General features: G+C 33.0%; 1 protein-coding gene across 1 annotated transcript; it reads left to right on the top strand.

Moving 5' to 3' along the window:
• The first annotated feature begins 11219 nt into the window (after window positions 1-11219).
• LOC141295668 (prolyl hydroxylase EGLN3-like) lies at window positions 11220-18175 on the top strand. Its single transcript, XM_073826923.1, has 5 exons — window positions 11220-11769; window positions 16558-16677; window positions 16768-16904; window positions 16989-17062; window positions 17148-18175. Exons 1-5 carry the CDS (start codon window positions 11392-11394, stop codon window positions 17174-17176), a joined length of 738 nt encoding a protein of 245 aa, XP_073683024.1. The 5' UTR covers window positions 11220-11391; the 3' UTR covers window positions 17177-18175.
• Window positions 18176-19067: the final 892 nt, after the last annotated feature.

The following is a 19067-nucleotide window of genomic DNA, read 5'->3' as shown; positions in this document are numbered from 1 at the left end:
TTAAATATATATCTTTTATTATTTCTATATACATAACTGAATAACAACTGAAATCATAAAAAAAATATATATAATTTTGTTGTTTTCAAAATGTATATATATACATTGTTGTTTGAAAACAACAAAATTACTAAAACCTTAAAATTAATATTCCATAGAACTTTATACTTTCAAGAGCTGTACAGAAAACAAAAAAAACATAAAACAAAATTACTATAACTTTAAAATTAAAATGACATTATATATATATATAATTACTATAACTTTTTTGATATATACATGAAAAAAAAACTAACTTATATATGGATGAATCTATTGAAATGTTACAAGTGCAATTTTAATACTTTTAATTACATTAATATTAATGTTTTTTGTTTATATGGATGTTTTCCCAACGACTATCAGCACATAAACATTTCTTATACCAAAGGATGGCTGTTAGATTTGTAATAGAAAAAAATGAATCTTGTTTTCTTCCAACTGATACGTTTTTGCAATACATGTGTGCTATAAATATTCAAAACATATTTGTTCTGAGTTAGGAAAACGAGCGGATATGATTCCAGATTATATGCACATGACTGCATGTCTCAGCATGTATACAAACCACATTTCAATAGGAGGATAATATTTATCACTTGTTTACAATACTTATCTGGGTTAACAAAACATTTAGTTAACCTTAAAATACACATACATTTGTGATTTTTCTCTGAAACATTTTGTTTTCTTCGCCAAGCTGATCTATAAATATTGATCTTTGCCAAACAGGTGGAAGTGAAGATATGGATGAATCCGTTCAGTTTACAGTCAGCTTTGACACGGCAACCGATCATATCATGTCCAGCTCTCAGATTCATATCATTGGCATGAGCTCAAAATGAAAATAGCAGCTGGTTACACTTTAAACTACAGCATGAGGGTGTTCTCACGTACACCATTGCGGGTCGTCTGGAGTTTGCACTCTTGATGTACAGCAATGTCCTGCCAGAGTAGCAATTCTAAGAAGAAGCGCTGTTGGGCAAGGCAGCGTTTCAGCTGTTTAGCTGCTGGTACAAGCACATCCAGTTCAACTTATATGACACTTTCAACTCTTAAAGGAATAGATTATGCAAAAATGTAAATGTACTGAGCCTCAGGCCAGACAAAATCTGGAGAAACTTAGTATTATACAGTGTCTGTTTTGACAGCTAATTTTGATTTAGTCTTAGACATAGTCTTTTGACTAAAATGCCATTTAGTTTTAGTCATCTGATCTGTTTTATTTTTTATAGTTATCGCTGACTAAATCTACAGTCAGCTAAAATCGAATAAGTTTAGTTACAGTGTAATTCATTTATTAAACATTTCTCTAAATTAACTCAATATGTAGGTTTGATATTAAGGTTTTCACATGACAGACAGATTTAACTGCTGTGACACACAACATGCCTATAAATGAAACCACTTCTAATAAAGAAACAAGAACATGGTTTTGCTTTTAATGAAATGCCACTGCTTATATAGGCATTATGCATTCTTTATGACAACTATACCACATTCTTCAAATTAATTGATATAATTTATTGATATAAAAAAGTTTAAGTTTAAAGTTTAATCTTTATTGGGGTTACTGAAGTGATTCAGTCAAGAGCAGTGAGTGATTTTCTGTCTTTTGTTGCTTGATTAACATCAATGCCACAGAAAACAGCAACTAAATTAGGTTGCTGTCCCTTTAAAACCGAGTGCATGGATGCAATGTACTGATATGTATGACCACCTCTGGTGTGCACTATTTGCCAATAATTCAATGGACAAGTCAATTATTCCGCTTATACTATGGTTAGCACACCTCAAGACATAGATCAGATGATATATTTCAAGCCATTCGTCCGTTTTTTGTCCTTTAAAAACGCTATTGCGAGTAGGATTAATTTCTTACACAGCTCATCCAACGCCTCTGTTGCTAATTCCAAAATGTCATTTTATACCTAGTAACGACGCTTGAGCCATTAATACTAATAGCAGACTAATGCAGTTAATAATTAAGCTATTACACAGACGGACAGATGGAAAGAGAGAGAAAGAGAGCTGGTGAATTACCTCTCTGAGTCTGTGCATCTCTCAAAAATAATGGCACTGGCAGCAGCATCTCTACTATAAGTAAAAGTTAATTTTCTTCAGAAACAGCGCCTTTATTAATGTTACCTCGCTTGTGAGAAATGTCATGTAGTTTTAAGTGGTTAATCGTCAGAGCAGCGCTACAACAACATTAGCTATATGTTAACGTGTGCTAACCAAGCGGCAACCGCCCGCTCTCTCAATTGAAACCAACACGGAAGTGACTTAAACTGGCCGCTGGAGACTGGCTGCAAAAGGGTGTCAATCCCATAGACTCCCCATGTTAAAATGCCCAACTTTACAGCAGAAAAAAATAAGTTTACAGCCTGGTACAAAAAGTGGTTTTGGTCTATATAGCTAATTTCACACTTCATGTCAACTGTGAGGAGGTGAATTTATATTAAGCCTTAAAGTTCTGCATAATTATAGGCGTGGCCACTTGAGTGACAGGGGGATTGCCACTGCTGTTACCACTGTCGCGCTAGGCGGGTGTGGTTTCAGCAACCAGCTCCACCCACGTCCCACCTCTTTGCCCATTTTTGGTTATCCGGGAGTGACGCTCGATGACGCGATTCAAAGATGGCGATGGGCGAATCCTGCCCACTATAAGCTTCAAAATTGCTCTTCAGAAACCTACGGGTGACGTCACGGACACTACGTCCATACACTGTAAAAAAAAAAGCTGTAAAATTTACGGGAAAACCCTGGCAGCTGTGGTTACCAGAGTTTTTCTGTAAAAAATACGGAAGCAATGTTTTACATTTTACGGTTTTCACTTAAATATACAGGTAAATACCGTAATTTCAGATTTTTTTTTTTAACTGATATTATGGTGATTTACCAACCTTTTGAAGTACTGAAATCTGTTTTGTAACTTTGCAATACACTGATAACCACCAAAAGCAGGTGGTGATGACAACATCACATGATCAACCAAACCCCATCACAAGGAGGTTTTAAATAATAACATATATAGAAGGTGCACCTTGTCATTCACACAAACACTAAACACCATCATGGTAACACACATAAAACTGATTTAATGCAAAAAACATTAATTTAACAGCATTATATGTAACATATAACCCTAATGTACAAAACTGCCAAGAAAAATCTAAGAAGAAAAAGTTATTTCCACAAAAAACATCAAATAAAAAAAATGAAACACAGGGAATTCTGGGAATGTCAGTTTACGGTTATTCACTGTAAATTTTACGTTCTTTTTCACTTCAAAAAACGGTATACTGCCGTAAAATTACATGCAATGTCCAACACAGTTTTTCACCGTATATAGAAGGGGAACTTACCGTTAACCATATCACAGGTTTTTACTGTAGCATTTTTACAGTTTTTTACCGTTAAATTCACAGTCATTTTTTACAGTGTATTTATTAAAGTCTATGGTGCTAACTGCATGTGTGTGCATCTGTAAGGGAGAGAGAGTGGGAGAAATAGAGTATGTGCTTTCCGTACATAATAAAACGTCATTTTGTGGCAAAAACATGGAAATAATGTGTCGTTTTTATCCTATTGTTTTATTTATCCTGTATTTATTTATTTGGCTAGTGTCGTTGTGGGTTTTGGTTATTTTGCTGTTTTAGGCTGTAAGGACCTTTGAAATAACCGAAATCATGTAGCAAGTGATATAGACATGTAATGCCATCAAGAGCTGCGTAGAACTAAGTTCGCTGTGCGTTTCCCTGAAAATAATGCACACCATTAGAACGTTCGTCAGCCAATCAGATTCAAGCATCCAACTGTTTACATTCACCTAACACCTAACTGAGTGTGTTTACGTGAATACTTGTCAAAACAGACAAATCAAAATAATTTAGTGTGTATTTCTCCGATCATGGGACGCAAAAGAGTACTCCAGTGCTGTGTGAGCGGCGCTGCTTCGTTGTGTGCGCTCAGAAAACCGGACCGAATTGTGTTCTCTTTTGCGTCGTCAAATTTATCTATATGTCTGCTCTTCTCTTACTCCCAGATACTGACATTTTTAACGTTTTATGAGATGTGTGCAACAAATGTACGCTTCTAACCTCCTACTCATGCATGCATTTGTTCGGAATACATCTCTTTCCAAATCGTCCCTCCCTAACATGTCTCGTTTTTATTCGTTGAAGTAGGCGTAAATGTCATTAGATTTTCGTCATAGTTTTTGGCATTTAAAACGAGTTTTTGTTTTGTAATCGTCTTGTTTTCTTAAGTGAAAAATGAACACTGGATTATACTACTTGCTTACCAATGGATGCTATGCAGTGAACAGGTGCCATCAGAATGAGAGTCCAAACAGCTGATAAAAACATCACAATAATCCACAGATAATCCACATTACTTCAGTCCATCAGTTAACATCATGCGAAGTGAAAAGCTGTGTGTTTGTAAGAAACAAATCCACCAAGACCCAATTTTTAACTTCAAACCATTGAGAAAAAGGCAATCTTGTCTGAATCAGGAGAGAAATATATACTGATCCAAGCAATGTTTACAGACGAAAATGAAAAATCTATATCTTGAATGGCCTGAGAGTACAACTTCAGCAAATGTTCATTTTTGGGTGAACTGTTCCTTTACATAAACACAAATCAGGAAAGACATTGTCAGTTGGACCCAAACAACTATCAGACTGCATGCATCTTATTAAACAGCATTTCATGCACATAATATTAATTTTAACTTTCCCATGGAAAATTTGAGGTGAACTGATGCATGTTGTATCATCAGAAACGGTAATTTACATCACAACATCATATCATATATTCCATTGTGCAACATGTGGGCTTCCTCTGACCTTTCTGTCTGCAGAAACCAAAGCCAGCAGATATCTGTCATTCGGGTCAGTACAAACGTCACGTCTGTGATACGGCTTTAATTATTTCCGTGCTATTTTTAGCAAATCAACGTGCATTCTGTGGTGTTTCAAGCCATTTCAGAGCGACATCAGATTTAACCCCATGTGTACTGCACAGTGAGATCAAGAGAAAAACAATGATTAACATGAATGCAACAGGAAGTGCAAAAGGGCTTTTAGATAACACAAAAATGATTAAACACAGTTGAGATTTGATGATAAAACAACTAACAGTGACTAACTGCACTGTAAAAAATTTGCTGTAGTTCTGCAGCTGGTTGCCAGTAACTTACTGTAGATTTTTAATTTATGTTATTTACTGGCAACAGTTTGTTCAAAGTTAAATGAACATTAAACATTAACAAGTCTTTGTCTTTACAGAATAAAACTATAAAATAACAACCTACTGCAAAGCATTCTGGGAACCAGAAATCTTCATCAACCTTTTTCTGTTTTTTTCCTTCAGATTTTGGTTCCCAGAATGCTTTGCATGAGGCTGTTATTTTAGTTTTATTCTGTAAAGATAAAGACTTGTTAATGTTTAATGTTCAATTAACTTTGAACAAACTGTTGCCAGTAAATAGCATAAATTAAAATCTACAGTAAGTTACTGGCAACCAGCTGCCAGTAATACTGTAATTTCTACAGATTTTGTTTACAGTGTGGGGTATGTGTATTTGAAGATGAATGACTGGCAAAGCTTTTGGGAAAAATCACTATACTTTTAAAAACACAAGATATGATAAAAACAAATAAAGAAGAAATATTTAAGATTCGCCATTATTTCTAGGTCAAAAAACACGTCACTGATTAAACAAACTTTGTAAAGAAGGTCTGATTGTCTGGTAACACTTTACAATAAGGTTCATTAGTTAACTACATTGGTTAACATGAACAAAGAATGAACAATATCTGCATAACAATATCAATAATCTTTGTTCATCTTAATTTAAGCATTTACTAATGCATTATTTTAAAAAAAGAAAAAAAAAGAACAATTAACAATTTTTAATGGCTTACTGACAATTATGCATTGCAAGAATGACTTGCAATAGTAGTTATTACAATTAATGACAAAATTAGACTTTTTATTTAAATTTGGAAATGTATTTTTGTTTGTTTTAAACTTTTAAAACTTATATGATAAAAATGAAATATTTAGGATTCTGCGCAAATTTCAAGGTTTAAAATATGTCACAATCATGTGAACTTTGTAAAGCAGATTTTCTTAATGATGGAATATTTATTATTATAATTAAAAACAACAACATCAACATCAGAACCATAAATTATTACTTTAACAGCATTTTTAATGGCTCAAACACATGAGCATTATTGTTACTGACATTTACATTTACAATTTTCCCTTTAGGACATATAAGATGTGATTATCTTACATCAGGAAGTGTATTTCATGGTTTCTTTCTTTTTTTTTAAAGTTAATATTTAAAACATAGCTAAGTCATGGTTAAAATAAAGAAATATTAAAGATTCTACACTATTTCTAAGTAAAAAAATAAATAATCAGAAATCAAAGACAAATTTGCTAACACCAAACTGCTGTCCCACAACCACAAAACACATTTAAGTATAACAATCTTAGATGTTTACTAAGACCTTCTACTATCTATTAAAACCCACAATAGTATTTAAAATATCAGTAAGCTTAATATATATAAAATCATCATTTATCGAGTACTTTCAATTGGGAGGTGGCTGTCCCGAACCCTACTGCAACACATATCACTAAATATTTGGGGAAATAAACTAATTTTTAGAACAGTTATGCAATTGTTTTTTTAGAATTTTGGTATGTCACAATCTATGGCAAGCTATGGCATCGCTTGAAGAACCCTTTAAAGCACCTTTATTTTTAAGAGTGTAGGTCAATATAACCTTTCTAATTAAATTATATATTACTGTGTTTTGGTAGATAAATTTGGGGAGAGTACAAATATTCAAAATCTTGCTGAAAATATGAGCACAACTTGCACAATTACTAGAAATCTGTAACTTAGATATCAATTTGTACATACTGTATGTATACTTCAATTTGTATACTGTTTTTATTAGATCAATTCTGTAGAATGGCCTATATATGGTCAGATAAAATTAATAATAATAATTAGTATTATTGTTAATAATAAATTGTTTATTATTATTATTATTATTATTACAACAACAGCAGTTTAATGGCACATACTGACACTTATGCATCAAATAAATGACTAATGCATCCTGACAAGGACTTATGAGTGTTACTGACATTGACATTCATGCTTTTCTCTCCAGGACATATAAGAAGTAATTATCCTTCATCCTTCAAAATCTTTTCTGTCCAGGCTTGTGTAAGCTCTAAATTAGGATTTGACACATGTGATGGTGTTCACGTACTCAGACTCTCCCCTTTCATCTGACATCAAGTGCGCACACGGCACTTCTTCTACAGTCGACTCGATGACAGAATATCAGGGAAACCGGGCTGCCGAACAGCCCTCCGAAGACCAAACGATCAAAAATGATCAGAACAGGTGTCCGGATGAGAACAGTGGACGCATGGAGCTGCCCAGAGAGCTCAGGAAGCCCCGCAGTAACCGGGCAAAATCTAAAGAACACAAACGACTAAACACACACAAACTAGTCTCGCAATACATAGTCCCGTGCATGAACTCCTACGGCTTGTGTATAGTTGATAATTTTCTAGGGGACAGGATCGGAGAGCGCGTTGTGCAGGAGGTGAAGCGCATTCATCAGAGTGGCAACATGCAGGATGGACAGTTAGTGAGCCAACAACTAAACAAAAGCAAAGCTATTCGTGGGGACAAGATTGCATGGGTCGATGGCACCGAAAGCGGCTGCCAAAACATTGGCTATCTGCTGACCCGAATGGACAAGCTCATCACGTGTGGAGACGGGAAACTGGACAAGTTCAAAATCAGAGGAAGACATAAGGTGAGTGTTTCCTAAAGTTTCCCAAGCATCCAAAAATGACAAGCATAAATCAATCTGTATGCTTTGGAAACAGATGCACACAGTTGCACGCTTTAATTTGCAACACAAGCAAGACAATTATAAATGCATTGCAATGCAAAGGTTTAAAACTGATTAGGAGGAGATGCATGTGTAAGTTTTTGTTTTTCATTTGCAAATCTGTAAAATGCATTAAAAGCACACCGAGAGCAGTGTTTTTGCACTTCTTGAAAACGCCCCCTTCATATGCGAGAGCTTTGTGCGCGTACATGCGGCTCTTTGGCTCCTCAATGGCGGTCAGACTCAGGCATGACCATAAAATGAGCTCATAAACGTTACAATGCCACGTACTTTAATTAAAAGACGAGGTCCTTGTGTAAAAGCATTGGTGATCTCATTCACACCAATTTAATCATTTTCTTAAGCGTGAATTGTTTAGGAATGTAAAGCATGCATGAGAGTGATTGAGTGTCTCTTGCTGTGGTCTGACTCTGCTGGGCATTACGGACTGTAAATCGGCACACTTGGGTTGAACTCGTAGAAATAAAACACGACGGTAGAATGGCCTCAATGTAGAAATGAGTGATCTTGAGTGGGTGGGGCTTAGCGACCTGGAGGATGTCACGTAGGATGGAGCAAAAATGCGCATTAAACACAAATAAATTAATGATTAAATGCATCATATGTATTTTAATTTTCAGTTCAAAGTTTAGATTTGTCTTACTTGATTTTTTAAAAACTAAATTGTTTCCTGTCTCATGTATTAAATATAAAAAACTAGACCTATATAAAATATGTATATTTAAATAAAATATTTGTACTTGATTACATTTTAAAAAGCGACATACAATAGACGAAAATTAGTCATTCGTCAGAGCCAAACGATATTTGTTTCTATATGTTTGTATTTGTCTCTATATTGTTTCTGTTTTATTTTATTGTGTTATTTTTTAAAAATTGTATTTATTTACTTTTAAAGAAGTGGCTAACATTAAACAAACATTAGTATTTTCGAAACAGAGCCAAACATATTTGTTTCTATGTTTGCATTTGTTTGTTTTATTTATTTATTTAAAATATTAATTATTTACATCAAAATTAAAACGTGACTTGTAATAGACAGACATTATAGTAATTCGTCACAGAGCCAAACAAGATTCGTTCTGTTTATATTTTGTATTTAAAATATTTGTATTTATTTTACATTTGCATTTTTTAAAAAGTGATTTACAATAGATGAGCTTTAACAATTCGTCACAGAGCCAAACAATATTTTTCTATATGTTTGTATTTGTTTCTACATTGGTTCTATTTTAATGTTTTATTTAAAATATTATTTATTTACATTTACATGTTAAAAACTGAGTTGTTAAAGACAAACATTAGTAATTCGTCACAGAACCAAACAATATTTGTTTTATATGTTTTTTATTGTTTCTATAGTTTTTCTGTTTTATTTTTAATAATTTTTATTTACATTTAAAAAGATATTTGTATCTGTTTCTATACATTTTTTTATTCAATTTTATAATTCAAATATTTTATTCATTTACATTTACATTTTTTAAAAAAGTGACTTATAATAGACAAAGATTGTAATTCGTCAAAGAGCCAAACCATGTTTCTAGTGTTTCTATTTTAATTTTTATTCAAAATATTTATATTTATTTACATTTGCATTTTAAAAAAGTGACTTATAATAGACAAACATTAGTAATTCTTCACAGAGCCAAACAAAATCTGTTTCTGTATTGATTCTATTTCATTTATTTTATTGATTTACATTTAGATTTTAAAAAGTGACCTATATTAGACAAATATTAGTAATTTGTCACAGAGCCAAACACAAATTGTTTATGTTTGTATTTGTTTTTTTTTTATTTAAAATATTTGTATTTATTTATATTCTATAGATTTCTGTAGGTTTGTTTGTTTGTTTGTTCTATATATTTTACATTTACATTAAACATTACAATAGACAAACAAGCAAGTCATCACAGAGCCAACCAATATTTGCTTCTATATTTTTGTATTTGTGTCTATTTTTTATTTAAAATGTTTTTTTTTTACATTTACATTTAAAAAAGTGACCTATAATGGACGAACATTAGTAATTTGTCACAGAGCCAAACAATAATTGTTTATATATGTTTGTATCCTTTTCTATTTTTTATTAAAAAATGTTTTTTTTTTTACATTTATATTTTAAAAAGTGACATAATAGACGAACATTATTCATATTTCTTATAAAATAAAATATTTGTATTTATTTACATTCTATAGATTTCTATAAATTTTGTATCTATATCTATTTTTTTTACATTAACATTAGACATTACAATAGACAAACAAGCAAGTCATCACAGAGCCAACCAATATTTGCTTCTATATTTTTGTATTTGTGTCTATTTTTTATTTAAGATGTTTTTTTTTTTACATTTACATTTAAAAAAGTGACCTATAATGGACGAACATTAGTAATTTGTCACAGAGCCAAAAAATATTTGTTTATATATGTTTGTATCCTTTTCTATTTTTTATTTAAAAATGTTTTTTTTTTTACATTTATATTTTAAAAAGTGACATAATAGACGAACATTATTCGTATTTCTTATAAAATAAAATATTTGTATTTATTTATATTCTATAGATTTCTATAGATTTTGTATCTATATCTATTTTTTACATTAACATTAGACATTACAATAGACAAACAAGCAATTCGTCACAGAGCAAACATTTGCTCATGCATCTGCATCATTATAATGAGGGCTGTCACATTACCCTTTCCTGGTTATCATCAAACAATGCTTAATTTTAACACCTTACCATGCATTTCAATGGATAAAGTATCTCCGTGTCACTATTCTTATGTAAATATTTCTCAGACAACTAGTGGAGTAGCACGTAGGCGGCGATATCACGTGACACCCGTTCCTTTTCTCACCGTTTGTCTAGATGGCTCAATCAGGGTCGTTTGTGGTTACTAAATTACGATTAAAAAAATCAGAGATTTCGGAGGACAGTTTCCATTTGTATGTATGGTTCAAATTTACAAAAGTATAATTTTAAAAATAACACTTTAAAGTAAACAAGTAAACAAAAAATATCCTGAAATTTAATCGCGGATGAATGGAGGATTCAACTTTTGGAGCCGCGAAGCGCCCCCTATAGGAATATAAAATTTGAGTCACAGGAAACATGAATTGTCCAATCCCTCATTGTTGAATTTGAGCGCACTGAATGGGGTTTTCATAGGAATATCCGCCCACTGAAGCGCGACACACATTCTGCACGTTCCACATGCGCCGCAGGTGCGCTGGGCTCTGATCGCTCATGGACCCTCATACAGAGCGATTATAAAGCCCACCTACAGCCCCTGCCTGCTGCATGTGCCATTCTTTATTCGTCTCTTGAGGGACGAATCCATAGCATTAGAAATAACTTTGAAAACTTCGTTAATTTGTATGCAAGAAGCGCAAGACAAAATGCCATTTCTTCAGCACGCACTGGACTCGCAGTTGGAGAGTTTGGCTTTAGAGCAAGTGGTTCCAGCTCTATTGGACCAAGGCTTCTTTTACGTGGACCATTTTCTGGGGGACATCGCGGGCCACATGGTTCTGGGTCAGGTCAAACGCATGCATTACTGTGGGCTTCTCAACGACGGCCAGCTGGCCAGGCGAAGCAATGGAGTTTGCAGGAGAAGCATCAGAGGAGACAAAATAACATGGGTTAACGGGACCGAGAGGGGCACGGAGGCTGTCAATTTCTTATTAACACTAATAGACAAACTCATTTCTCTCTGTGTGGGTCGACTGGACAAAAGTATTTGCGCAAGGTCAAAGGTAAGCGTTATTGCACTACGAAGTGCTTTAAAACTAAAAATGTATCAGCTGAGAAACCGGAATTAAGTTGAATTAACTTTTTGTAGTAACAAATTAATAACGCTAATACTTGATACGATTCTGATCAGAGCATAAATGTATTTTCAATTAGAAGTGTTATGAAACTTTGATTTCGCTGTTCATTTGTGGCATTTCTAAGTAAATGTACGCCATTAAGGCTGAAAACTGGCTACGTGTACTATCGCACACCCTCAGCGCACTTTCAAAAGTTGTAAAAAATAAATGATTGGGAATATTGTTAAATTGTGGGAAATCAGACATGTGGTTTAACTTTGACTAATATTTTATATGATAAGTTTATAGCCTAAAGGCAAGCCTTTATAAAAGGCTTCATTAATTAATGCACAGATCAGTACAAGTTCGGTTCAAGTAGTTAAAAATGATCGTTAACTTTGTTTTGCATATGCATAGACAAAAAAACATTTACAAATGAACATATAGGCTATGTGCACTACGACTTTTTAATCGTGATATACATACATATATATAGGCTATATATGTATAAAAGTGCTGTCAAATCAATTAATTGCGATTATTCACATCCAAAATAAGTTTGTTTATATAATATATAAAAGAAATATACGTGCTGTCAAATCGATTATTCACATCCGAAATAAGTTTGTTTACATAATATAAAATATGTGTGTGTCCACTATGTACATTTACTATGTATATTTATACATGTGTACATTTAAAAAAAAAATTACCTAAAAACATAAAAAAAGATGTAGATATACATACATACGTACATACATACATACATATATGTGACCCTGGACCACAAAACCAGTCTTAAGTCGCTGGGGTATATTTGTAGCAATAGCCAAAAATACATTGCATGGGTCAAAATTTTAGATTTTTCTTTTATGCCAAAAATCATTAGGAAATTAAGTAAAGATCATGTCTATGAAGATTTTTTGTAAAATTCCTACTATAAATATATCAAAATGACAACTTTAAAGGTGATTTTCTCAGTATTTAGATTTTTTGCACCCTCAGATTCCTAATTTTCAAATAAATGTATCTCGGCCAAATATTGTCCTATCCTAACAAACCATACATCAACAGAAAGCTTGTTTATTGAGCTTTCAAATGATGTATACATCTCAGTTTTGTAAAATGTAACCTTATGACTGGTTTTGTGGTCCAGGGTCACATATATATATTTATATATATATTTATATATAGATATACATACATACATATATATATATATATATGTATAAAAGTGCTGTCAAACTGTTTATTCGTGATTAATTGCATCTAAAATAAGTTTGTTCATATAATTTTTTTAATATTTACATAATATAAAATATATGTGTGTGCGCTACACTGTAAAAAGTTTTCACCAGTTTCAACTTAAAAACTTAAGTTTAGCAGCTGCCTTAAGATTTTAAGTTAAATCAACTTGTACATTGTAATAAGTTAAAATGACTTGTGGTTTTAAGCTGATTTAACTTAAAAACTTAAGGCAGCTGCTGAACTTAGGTTTTTAAGTTGAATCTGGTGAAAACATTTTACAGTGTATGTACATTTATATATATGTATATTTATACATGTGTATAAATCCCTAATAACAAAATGTTATATATATATATATATAATTTAAATGGATTTTCTATTTTAATATATTTTAATATATATATATATGTTTTGGTGAAAAACATTTTTTTTTAAAGAATCTTTTAAAAGTTTAAAAGAACAGCATTTACCCAAAATAGAAATCTTTTGTAAATGTCACTTTAAATCAAGCTCCCTTGCTAAATAAAATTATAAAGTTATTTCCCCCCCTCCAAAAACATCTTACTGCTCCAAAAGTTTTGATACAGTAGTGTATACACAAGTATACATGATGAACATTACTTTACAACTTGAGTTTTTAATCATTTCAGAGTAGTTTGTTTGTTCATCCGGGTGAATACAGGGTCTCACTCCGTTAAGCATTAGTTTCTGTCTTTGTCTGGCTCTTTGTTTTCGAGCAGTTACAGTAGAGTGCTTTGGCACACACTGTCTATACTGTGCCTGGTGATGAATGGCAGAGATAGGCTTTCAGTTTCTGCTGTTGTGAACAGTACGTGACTCCTCTCACTGCGCTGATGTACTCTGGGTTACAGGAGGCCCGGAGTGAAGCAACAGGATGTTTAAGAGCCATATTTACCAAAGTCAGCTGCGGACACAAGAGTTTTACGTCCTGGAAAAAAATAAGGACTAAAAAATTATATTTTTGTTTGTCTTGCCTTTCTCTTATTTTGTGGTCTGCAGAATAAAAGTATTAAATTAGCAGTAAATTTGATCCAAAGTGGCTTAAAAGAGGCAATAACACAAGAAGTGCTACGCTGTAAAAAGTTTTCAGCAGTTTCAACTTAAAAACTTAAGTTTAGCAGCTGCCTTACAATTTTAAGTTAAATCAACTTGAGTCATTTCAACTCACAAGTTAAACCAACTCATTTTTATTTTAATAAGTTAAATGACTTGTAGTTTTAAGCTGATTTAACCTAAAATTTTAAGGCAGCTGCTGAACTTAGGTTTTTAAGTTGAATCTGGTGAAAACGTTTTACAGTGTAGCAATAAAAAGTTTCAGACGTTGTCTAGAAGATAGGCATAAGAGAAATAGTAAAAAAATGGTGTTTTTTAAGTTTTCATGAAAGAGATATGTTTTTAGTTGTTTTACAAACATCACCAGGCATTCAGACAGAATATAAACCAATATACTGAATATCATTTAATATAAGCTAGAATATTCTTTGCTACCCTAAAAAACTTTTTTGTCTGTCATCTGTTCCCAAACTCTTTGCAGACATCATAATATAATCCCTAATAACAAAATGATAGCTTCTGAATGAAAAAAGCACTTCATAAGCACTTAATAAATTAATCGTTTTAGTGCAATCTTACTTTAGTAAGCGGATAAAGAGTATTAACATTTCATAACTCTGTGTTTTGAAATGGTTTCGTATTGACTTTGCAAGTGGGCGTAAATGGTTAAGTGTGCTGAATCAGAGCTCTGGATTGTGTACGCTAGTTGGCCGTCGCAGCTGAAGTCTGTGTGGTGCTGTAGACTCACGCTCAACACGTAGCACTGTCATTAAACCCTCAGCGCTCTGGCTGCTGGCCAAGCTTGCTCTCTTTAGCCACGCATGTACACATACACTCGCGCACGCACACACTTCCTCCTGCTCTCTGTGCAGCTACATGTTTACATTGCCTTATGACGACAAACTTGCGTGTACACTCGTATTGTGGGAATGTGATCATGATGAACACTTGTCTGCAGAAATGTAAACATGGGCACCGGTGACTGTATATGTGAGGGCTGGGAGGGGTTAACCGGGATCTGCTGAGAGGAGAAATAAATGCTTTGTTTTGAACATTATTAGACAGTTTGCATTAATAAGCATTCCAGGATGGAGCAAAAATGGAAATTTGCTGAAAATGTACTCACCCTCAGGCTGTCCAAGATATAGATGAGTTTGTTTCTTCATCTGCATTTAAGCATTGCATTATTTCCTCACCAACGGATCCTCTGCAGTGAATGGGTGCCGTCAGTCCAAACTGCTGATAAAACATCACAATAGTTCATAAGTAATCCACACGACTCCAGTCCATCAGTTAACATCTTGAGAAGTGAAAAGCTGCATGTTTGTAAGAAACAAAAGCATCTTTATGCATTTTAACTTTAAACCATCAGTTCTAGCAAAAATATGAATTCATTAATATAAATATTTTATAAATATAATTATGCATCAGCTATTTAATTTCTCAAATACTTTTGCTAGTCAAACAAATGTGCTTCATGTACAGATGTGACATAAAAACTGATAACTTTTAAACTAATCTGTTTTATTGTGGTTTAGAGTTCAATAATAACTAAATCTACAAACTGTTTCAAGTTTAAATAAACATTTTTTTTTAGATATAAACAATTTCACAAGCTTTTTTTTCATTCTTTGTAGAATGTTTTGGTACTATAACAAAACAAAAGATAGATTAGACAATTATTAATTATACTAAATTATACTACAGCATGTAAAGTTTGAAGAGAATGTTTATAATTAGTTTTTTTGGGAAAGAAATTATACAAAGTAATACTTTTATTTAGCAAGGATGCTTTAAATTGATCAAAAGTTGTAAATAATGTTACAAAAGATTTCTATTTCAGATAAACGCTGTTGCTCCGAACTTTCTATTCATCAAAGCAACCTGAAAATATTCTACACAGCTGTTTTCAACATAATAATAATAATATGTTTTTGAGCAGCAAAGAATGATTTCTGAAGGAAAGGAAAATTGTAAAAATATTTCAAAATTGTACTGTTTTTGCTGTGCTTTAGATCAAGTAACTGCAGGCTTGGTGAGCAGAAGAGACGTATTTAAAAAAACATTAAACATCTTACTGTTCAATAACTTTTGACTGTAGTGTAGATTGGAAAAATATTCATTTTTTGATACTAAAGCAGGCAAAGTGTAAGAAATTACTATTTTGTATATTCTGGTATAACTGTTTTTTGTAAACTTTACAAACTTAATTCTTATCTCTACTTGTTTAAGAAGAAAAATTCAGCAATTAGTCAATAATTTGTAGCAAGTATATATAAACTCAATAAATATGACAAATATTTTCAGTGACATAATTAATCATTAGCATGTTTACCTTGAAATACATATATCTGAGATAGGTTGTAATGTAAAATATCTATCAAGCTTAGTTTCATGTGTCTTTTTTTTCAGGCAATGGTGGCTTGTTATCCAGGAAATGGAGCAGGATATGTGAAACATGTAGATAACCCTAATGCAGACGGCCGCTGCGTCACCTGTATTTACTATCTGAATAAAAACTGGAATGCGAAGGTAGGCTTTTCAGTTGTTCTTTTTCAAATATCATTTCCAAAATATATATTATACAGTGTTAATTAATCAAATGTCACTGTTTGTTTTTAGGAGCATGGTGGATTGCTGAGGATCTTCCCTGAAGGAAAACCTTACGTAGCCGACATCGAGCCTTTGTTTGATCGACTTTTGCTCTTCTGGTCAGATCGCAGGAACCCTCATGAAGTTCAACCATCGTATGCTACAAGGTTACTATTAGCGTTCACTGTTATTATATTAGATGTTAATTTGATTTCGTGGCATCATGCTAAAGTGTCTGTTTTGTGTCACAGGTATGCAATCACTGTGTGGTACTTTGATTCAGAGGAAAGAGCTGAAGCAAAAAAAAAATTCAGAGATCTGACAGGTTGGTTCAGCCAAAATCATTAGTATCGGTGTATTTTTAAAAGTTAAATTCTAAATATCTAATTGTTTAAATCTTTATATTTCAGCCAACTCACAGGAAGGTTCAACATCTTAACAGAAACAAAACACTGGCTTGTCTCCTCCGAGAGGATTTTGTTTGTCTACTGTCTTATTTCTTTGCTTTTTTCTATTTTTACATTGCTTGTTGCACTAATGGTACCTCTCCCCCCACTTTGTATTTGTGATTTACTACGTCCTTAAAATAAGTGAAGAGTCGTTTGAATAACCCGCTGCTAATGTAAAGACAATTTTGAGAAAAATGTAAGAATCTTAAGATTAATGCATTAGATGTTTATTGTAATTATTCTTTGTAAAAACCTTTCAGAGCTATGTTGTCTAGATGTGTAAAAAGAAGAAAATTAACAAAAAGGAATAGATAAGAGAGAGAGAAATATATAGTATATATATATATAACACTAGTTATTGTTTGTTTCAGAACTATGTCACCAAGCGTTATGAATATGTTCTTTTCATGCTTGTCCTTTTTTGTTATATGCTATTATTTTTGTTTTGTATGTTTTGGCACATGTTTTGTCGTTCCTTGCGTAATCTATGAACACAGTAGAAAGGAAATTTGAACTTGTCAGTTGAATTGAAGTTGTGTATATATAGATGCTTTATTATTTTTGAACGACAGTTTAATGTTGAATGAGACTCTTTCAAATTGGGATGTTTAAAAAAAGTCCTTCTGTGTTCACAAACGTTTAAAAAGCACTTAGTCAGATGATATTGCTTTATTTGTTCAGTCCCAGTGTGTGTTAGTGTTTAATGAGAGAATTGAATCAGCTTGCATGCGGGTCAGCAATGCTGCTCAACCACACCCTCGGATCAATATCATTTGACAGTTGTTTCATAACATTTTGAGCTTTATAAAATGTTTCTTTAACAAAAGTTGTTCTGGAAAAAAAAACTTTTTTGTGTGAACTGGTTGGTTCATGTACTGTACACAAATTGAGATTTACAACCATTTGAAATGGCCAAATTAAACAACTTCAATTGTTTATATTACATTGTTTTGTTTCAGTAATAAAGTTTTTCCTTTGGCCATAATTTACCACTAGGTGTCACTGTGTCCTTTTTGTGCTGTTTTATTTAGCACATATATGTGTACTATTGGACTTTCTAGGAAGATATAAAGGGTTTGCACTTACGTCACGCATGGATTGCACGGTTAATGTACTACTGCAAACGTTGTGCTAATTTATGCTGTCTAAATCAGGGAAAACAATGTGTGGAAGCTGCTAAATCAGAATGGTAAAGATACGTACGAGCAGTATTAATTAAGATATTAGCCTAACCCTGCTGAAAAAAAAAACTTAAAACCAGCCTAGCTGGTCATAGCTGGTCAACCAGGCTGGTTTTAGAGGGGTTTTGGCCACTTTCCAATAGCTAAAACCAGCTTGGCCAGGCTGGGAGACCAACTAAAACCAGCTACTTCCAGCTTAAACCAGCTAAGACCAGCTAACCAGCCTTGGCAGTTTTTAGTACTCCAAATGTTTTTCCTGGTCTGACCGATTAGTACAGCCCAAAACATGACAATAATTGACCGTTTTCCCTGGTGAAAAAAACAGCTAAAACCAGCCTAGGCTGGCTGGCTGGTTTTAGCTGGTCAGCAGGCTGGTTTTTAGAGGGGTTTCGGACCAGTTAAAACCAGCTAAAATCAGCTACTTCCATCTTAAACCAGATAAGACCAGCCAACCAGCCCAGGCTGGTTTTAGCTGTTTTTTCAGCATATTTCACTTACCTGTCTGGAAATGATAAGAACAAACACAAATGTTGTCAAGAATCTTGCCCTGGAAATCCTGGTTCAGTTTGACCAACCATAGCTAAATGTCTTCAGTTTTTTGCACTCTTCTCCTTGAATTGTTATAACTTTTGGCAGTTTTTAGTACTCCAAATGTTTTTCCTGGTCCGACCGATCAGTACGGCCCAAAACATTTTAATAA

This window comes from Garra rufa, chromosome 21, assembly GCF_049309525.1.
Source record: "Garra rufa chromosome 21, GarRuf1.0, whole genome shotgun sequence".
In the NCBI taxonomy this organism is placed as follows: Eukaryota; Metazoa; Chordata; class Actinopteri; order Cypriniformes; family Cyprinidae; genus Garra; species Garra rufa.
This window is presented reverse-complemented; position numbering and strand designations above follow the sequence as displayed.